Source organism: Gadus chalcogrammus, chromosome 22 (genome assembly GCF_026213295.1).
Source record: "Gadus chalcogrammus isolate NIFS_2021 chromosome 22, NIFS_Gcha_1.0, whole genome shotgun sequence".
In the NCBI taxonomy this organism is placed as follows: domain Eukaryota; kingdom Metazoa; phylum Chordata; class Actinopteri; order Gadiformes; family Gadidae; genus Gadus; species Gadus chalcogrammus.
The window spans coordinates 3537888-3545423 of NC_079433.1; the positions used below are offsets into that span (position 1 = coordinate 3537888).

At 48.3% G+C, this 7536-nt stretch overlaps 1 protein-coding gene across 1 annotated transcript; it reads right to left on the minus strand.

The window, feature by feature from the left end:
* Positions 1–3701: 3701 nt before the first annotated feature.
* On the minus strand, positions 3702–5961 carry utp23 (UTP23 small subunit processome component). The gene is made up of 3 exons (XM_056582729.1): positions 5396–5961; positions 4936–5110; positions 3702–4454 (listed from the first exon to the last, which is right to left on the minus strand). Exons 1-3 carry the CDS (start codon positions 5581–5583, stop codon positions 4059–4061), a joined length of 759 nt encoding a protein of 252 aa, XP_056438704.1. The 5' UTR covers positions 5584–5961; the 3' UTR covers positions 3702–4058.
* Positions 5962–7536: the final 1575 nt, after the last annotated feature.

A 7536-nucleotide genomic window follows, 5' to 3' on the forward strand; every position in this document is an offset into this window, starting at 1 on the left:
TGGGAACGCATCTCCAGCTGTAGGAGGAAGAGGACCCGGTGAAGACCGCAGGGATGAGTTGACTCAACTCAGTGGTGAAGGGGCTACGGTGAACGGGCCGCATTTATACAGCGCTCTTCCTAACAAGGGGCCACTCAAAGCGCTTTGCAGTATTGCCAATCACCCATTCAACACTCGCCCATTCATGCACACATTAACACACCGACGGCGGAGTCAACCATGCAGGGTGAGGTGTCTCGCTCGGGGACACCTCGCCACTCACGTTATAGGAGGAGCCGGGGGATCGAACCAGCAACCTCTCGGTTACCAGTCACAAAAAGCGGCCTACCCTAGCTTTAAGGCCCTGTTCGATTGTACGCTTTTGTCATCACAACTCTTATTCTAACGACCACCACGACACTCAAAGACAGAACTCACCAGTTCGGACCGGAGCCAGGTGATGGCTCCATCTATCTTGGCTCTGCGGAGCTCCTCATTGGCCTGCTGGTTCCCGCCCAGACTGAGACAGCCAATTGGTGCGCAGGGCTCCTCCTTGTGGCCACTGTGGTTTGCCCCGATGGCCCTGAAGGCGTTGATCAGTTGGTTCTTGATGTCCTCCAGAACCAGGGTGGAGAGGGAGTCCTCGCTCTGGCTGTCCCGGTCCATGACAGCCCCCCTCACAGGGGACGGAGGCTGTGTGTGTGTGTGTGTGTGTTTCTATGTGTGTGTGTGTGTGTGTGTGATCGAGTTTGTTTGTCCGTGTTTCGGTCTACGTGCGTGTATGTGTGTTTGAGAAAGAGTCTTTGTGTGTGTGTGTGTGTGTGTGTGTGTGTGTGTGTGTGTGTGTGTGTGTGTGTGTGTGTGTGTGAATACCTGTCAGAGTCTCAGCAGAGGAGCAGGGGTGTGCGTGTGTGTGTGTGTCTCTGCACAGTCCTCTGTATGTCCTCGGCAGTGCCCCCGTCTCTTCTCCTTCCCTCCAGCAGAAGAGTTGTGAGCTGTGTGCTCCCGTCTCCGGACGTCCAGGAACCACACGGCTGCACCTCCTCCTGCTGCAGACGACAGCTCCCTCTCCCCTCCGCTCGCTTGTGACTCGGGTCCCGGTGGCGGGGGTGGTGGGTTAGGGTGGGCTAGAGTGGGGGGGGGGAGGGGGTACACCTCCTCGTCTCCTCGGCCAACAGGAGGTTCTGAGTTGTGGCCCTGCGGCTCCTCCCTCCCCCCCGGTTGGGTTGTTTTGTCATCGTTACCATGGAGACCCCCCCCCCCCCCCCCCCCCCCCACCTCCGTCTCCTCTCGGGCCCAGTAAGAATAGAGGGGTAGGGGGTGGAGACCCCCTGGACAAAGACTATTGTTGCTTCCCAATAAGACTTAAAAAAAAAGAAAAAACGAACCCCCGCCTTTGCTCCGCCACTACCACACACTCCCTCTTCTCTCAATGGGTTTCTCTTTCTCCCTCTCACTGTTCCTGCCTTATCCCCCTCTCTTTCTGTCTATCTACCCTCTGTGCTTCTCTGTCTCTCACTTTGCGTTTCTCTATGTCTCTCTCCCCTTTCTCTCTCTCTGTTTCTCTGTCTATCTCACTCTGTGTTTCTCTATGTCTATCTCACTCTGCGTTTCTCTATGTCTCTCCCCCCTCTGTGTTTTTCTATGTTTTTCTCCCCTCTCTGTTTATCTATGTCTCTCTAACTCCCATCTCTCCCTGTGTTTCTCTATGTCTCTCTACCATCCCTCTCGTGGTCTCTCTCGGCCCGCCTCCATACAATTCGTAGTGTGAGAAACATGCCGAGTGTGTTCTCCGTTGGATAAAGCCCCTGTAAAATCTGTGTGTGTGCGTGAGCCTTTGTGAGAGTGTGCGTGTGTGTACCTTCAATGACTACTCTAGCCAAGACCTGCATGTCAGATTAGCAGACACACATGCAAACACACAGAAAGCCCTGCGTGCACGCACGCATGGTGGAAAGACACAAAAACCGACAGAAAGTTGGACAGAAAGACAGACGGATAAACACAAAGGCAAAGATAGATTATACACACAGTTGAAGGACACTCAGTCGAGGCCCACAGTAGTAACACACAGCCTGAATATCGCCCATTCACCGCGCACACAGAGGCCCCAGCCAAAACCTCAGCAGGGCTTTGGTTGCCCGAGTTAAGAGTGTCTCCCTGGGGGGCTCAGAGCCCGTGTTGGCCCCCTGACTTCTCTGCAGAGACGGGACAGGACTCCAGTGTCTAACCCAGCCACCCTGCCCTGCTCCCTGGAGAACGGGGCAAGGTGGAGCGGTTTATTAGCCTCATCACATGACCGCCTCATCACATGACCGCCTCATCACATGACCGCCTCATCACATCCCAAAGGATCAGCAGTGATGACAGACCACGGGTGAACGGAGTGGTGGTGGGGGGGGAATGGGGGGGAGAGACACCAACAGAGAGGGAGAGAGACACTAACGGAGAGGGAGAGAGACACTAACAGAGAGGGAGAGAGACACTAACGGCGAGAGGGAGAGACACTAACGGAGAGAGGGAGAGACACTAACGGAGAGAGGGAGAGACACTAACAGAGAGGGAGAGAGACACTAACGGCGAGAGGGAGAGACACTAACGGAGAGAGGGAGAGACACTAACGGAGAGGGAGAGAGACACTAACGGAGAGAGGGAGAGACACTAACGGAGAGAGGGAGAGACACTAACGGAGAGAGGGAGAGACACTAACGGAGAGAGGGAGAGACACTAACAGAGAGGGAGAGACACTAACGGAGAGAGGGAGAGACACTAACAGAGAGGGAGAGACACTAACGGAGAGAGGGAGAGACACTAACAGAGAGGGAGAGACACTAACAGAGAGAGAGAGACACTAACAGAGAGAGAGAGACACTAACGGAGAGAGGGAGAGACACTAACAGAGAGGGAGAGACACTAACAGAGAGGGAGAGAGACACTAACGGAGAGAGGGAGAGACACTAACAGAGAGAGAGAGAGACACTAACAGAGAGAGGGAGAGACACTAACAGAGAGGGAGAGACACTAACAGAGAGGGAGAGACACTAACAGAGAGGGAGAGACACTAACAGAGAGGGAGAGACACTAACAGAGGGAGAGACACCAACACACACAGAGAGAGAGAGAGAGAGAGAGAGAGAGAGAGAGAGAGAGAGAGAGAGAGAGAGAGAGAGAGAGAGAGAGAGAGAGAGAGAGAGAGAGAGAGAGAGAGAGAGAGAGAGAGAGAGAGAGAGAGAGAGAGAGAGAGAGAGAGAAGATGCAAGAGGGAGAAAGAGAGGGAGCAAAAGAAAGGAAGATAGTTGGGGAGCAGCCATAGAGAAATTAGTGGGGAAGAGAACACAGATGGAGAAAAGGGAGTGTGGAAGGAAAGAGAGGAAGGTAAGGAGAGATAGAGTGAGAGGTAGGAGAGAAGATAAGGAGATAGAGTGAGAGGTAGGAGAGAAGGTAAGGAGAGTGAGAGGTAGGAGAGAAGGTAAGGAGAGTGAGAGGTAGGAGAGAAGGTAAGGAGAGTGAGAGGTAGGAGAGAAGGTAAGGAGAGTGAGAGGTAGGAGAGAAGGTAAGGAGAGTGAGAGGTAGGAGAGAAGGTAAGGAGATAGAGTGAGAGGTAGGAGAGAAGGTAAGGAGAGTGAGAGGTAGGAGAGAAGGTAAGGAGAGTGAGAGGTAGGAGAGAAGGTAAGGCTGGAACATCTAAATTGACTAAAAGTGGAACTATAACTTTCAATAACTTCATCCATATCTATAAATGTTGGTTTAAAGTATGACATTACATTTAATTTCCATTCAGCAGCTTGCTACACAACAGCAATGAATCACCACAGACTTTGACAAGTGGGCTTTCAATATTGTGTTTATATATATTGAGTATTAATAGTTATGTTGATACCTGTGTACAATACATGGGGGCCATTTATGTTTGATAGCATGTGTGTCATTTACCCAAAAAGGTCAAAGCACAGTTCTATCCCTTTTCTTTATCGACAACGCGATTCCAACATTGTGTAATCAAGATACTTTCAAATATTCATCAGCGTCTTAAAAAAGTTCATGTTATTTACAAATCACTCGGCCAGAATCCTGCAATTCTATTGGCTCCCAGCCGGACCCCCGGGTTCACTTGGCCCGTCCCCCGTCTTGCGTTTCTTACTCCGGCTCCTCCCCTTCTTCCCGTCTCCCTCGCCCTGAATGGCTGGGGTGGGCGGAGCCTTCCGTTTCTTCTTCTTCAGGCAACTGAGGGGGTTAGGGTTGCTGCGCTTCCTCTTCCTCTTGCGGCCCCGTCCCTCCTCCTGGCCGATCCCCTGCTGCTCCTTCAGGCTGCTGATGCTCTGCTGCTGGGCGGGTGTCACCAGCTCCCCCGCCTGAACCGCCGCCACCCGCCCCTGGGACGCCACCGACGGCTTCTCCAGCACCATGGTGTTCACCACGATGTAGATCAGAGGCACCCCGGGGAGGCGCTTCACCTCCTCCGTCACCCCAAAGTCCTGACAGACAGACAGGTCATACAGACAGACAGACAGACAGACAGGTCATACAGACAGAGAGACAGACAGACAGGTCAGTCAGATAGAGAGACCGGTCAGTCAGACAGACAGACAGACAGACAGACCAGTAAGACAGACAGAGAAACAGACAGACAGACAGACAGACAGACAGAGAGACAGAGAGACAGAGAGACAGAGAGACAGAGAGACAGAGAGAGAGAATGGTCAGTCAGATAGAGAGACGGGTCAGTCAGACAGACAGACAGACAGACAGACCAGTAAGACAGACAGAGAAACAGACAGAGAAACAGACAGACAGACAGACAGACAGACAGACAGACAGACAGACAGAGAGACAGACAGAGATACCGGTCAGTCAGACGTTTTCTGCTCCATTAATTATGTCAAATAACGAGAAATAACGAGAAATACAACATGATTTTATGTGACATGTGTACCAAATGCTGAGTGAAGGGGCTACCTGTGTGGCTACAAAGTAGTGGTGGGGGTTGGTCTCCCCCAGCATGGACAGCAGGCATTCGGAGGCAGGGACAGGGCTCTTGAAGTGGCTGCAGCTGCGTATCTGAAAGCGCTGCAGGATGACCTTAGCGCCGTACAGCTCTTTACCAAGAGTCTCGAGCTCCTTCAACGCACAACTGGGCCACAGAACAAAGATGGGATGAGAGTGTGTTACATTCATAAAAAGGCATACCTTATTCGACCAGAAGGCGTGTTTCGGTCACAGCTGTCCGGCTCGAGATAGAAAATACATGATATAATTTAAAAAAAAGTACAACACACACATATATATATATATATATATATATATATATATATATATATATATATATATATATCAAATCTTGATGAGGGAACCTTCCCGAGAAATTATTAAAGTTTCTATCCATCTATCTATCTAAATAACATTTCAAAACACCTACTTTGTGGTGCAGAGCTGAACCTCGCCCATCAGGTATTTGGGGATCTGCTCTTTGATCTGGATCTTGTTCTTCAGAGCAGCCTGGCAGAATGTCCCATCGATGAGCACCTGGAAGGGCTCCCTGAAGCTGAAGTTGTACTTGTAAAAGCTTATCGTTTTCTTGGCTTGTTTCTGCCGTTTGAGCTTCATGACGACAGCCTGTTACCATCTGACGGTGTTATGGTCTTCTGTTTACCCTGCTTAACCCCAAAATATGTATGTCTTCTTATCTGGTAATAAAAAAAACTGTAAATACAGATAGTCCTCTACGTAGTTGAGCATGGAGCTGACAAGATGCTCGCGGTGCGTCGGTTAAATGATTCCGATGGAACGTGATATTAGGAGGGACGTTCCGACTCCTTGTCCCCCCATCCGCATTGCGTCCTTCACTATCGTCAGAATATCTTGGAGAAAACGTTAATTAATATACTGACATATCCCCTAATATCTCTGTGGTATTCGTTAACATTTCAGGTTCACGGTTCGGATATTAAATTGTTTAAAACGATGCTTTCCCAGTAGGACCGTACACACAATACCGAAAAAATTGTTTTTCAATTTAAAGTTTCTGTAGCTAATTTTAAAGGGGACATATTATGAAAACAACACTTCTCCCGGAATGTGGGGTGTTGTTTGGTGTCTCTGGTGCTCCCACACGCATACAAACTTTGAAAAAAAGTCTGTAAGCCCACATGATTTTTTAAGTGACATGTATCTCTGAAAGTACCCTGTCTACATTTACCTCAAGTCCCAGAGTGCAATCCCTTTCTCCTCCATGTCGCGGTTCATGGACTTCAGAGAGTCAAGGCCAAAGTTCCTATCCCCCAATTCTTCTCAACCATGGCCGAGATATCCCCCACTACGAGTCTTTACTTGTTGTGAAAGTGCCAGAGACATCAGACGCATTTTTTATGATTAATAACACCATTCGAGGCGCACAGCTTTTGGCCTTGATATTAGATATATATTATGTAAATACCAATGCATAATATAATATCATATTATATTATATAGGCCTAGATATAGAGCTCCCAGGAGTCCGCAAACAGCTCATTGATCAATGGGCAGCAGCTCATTTGCATTAAAGCAACAGACACCAGAAACAGTGCATTTTGAAGGGACTGAAGCAGAGGGGAATAGCGGTAGGCGAGATCTTTTTTTTTTTTTATCTTAAAGCTATTGCCAGCAAACAGCTTAAAAAAAATGTTTTCTGGAACTCTTTTACGACGTTTACTTGTTTTGAAAACGCCATAATATGTCTCCTTTAAGGAATAACGCAGGCTTAAAATATTTTCGTTTGATAAAAAAGAAATAAGTCTATGACTGGTGTCCTATTCATTCCGGAGTTTCTGTTATTCAGAAAAAAATCCTCATTCTATTCAACCTTGATTTTGGCAGCGATATGCGTCTCCCTAAACCCCCTAAACAAAGCAAGTCTACAACTGCTCAGTAAACTGAGAGCAAACAAGACTGCCAGATCTCCATTCCCACACACTTAACAAACATAATTATGGTCATTAATACCAGTAAAACCCGTCGGAATACCATAAACATAACGGCAAAAAGTTAATGTAAACAGCTACCTCTGGTGGCTTGCTCCGGCATACCTGTGGCTGATCAGAGAGAACGCGGCGGCATGAGTAGGCCTACATGATACAAAGTCAATGCAAAGATACAAAGATGCAAATCGATGCAAATTTTCGGGTGATTCTACTTGCGTGACACTACACACTCTACACACACAATTTCGCTTGATTCTTTATCGGGACCGCCTATCAGCGTTCACTCCCTGAAGTCCAAATTGAAGCGCCAAATGGAGGCAAAGGTAATTGCTGCCGTTTAGGACTCCCGGAGCTCTATAATATCTATATAATGTTATATATAATATCAAAGTACGACTAGCCTATCAGAGTGTGGCAGAAAATCTTCTTAAGGTCTGAATCTCTTTGGATCTTCAACACGTATAAAATGTTACTTGTTTTAGTATTGTTTTAAGAACATAAGCTGCCTCCACATAGCCTCTAGGAAGCAGATTCAAACACACAAGCTGCATTACCCTCACATAGCCACTAGGAAGCAGGATCGAACACTTAAGCTGCAATA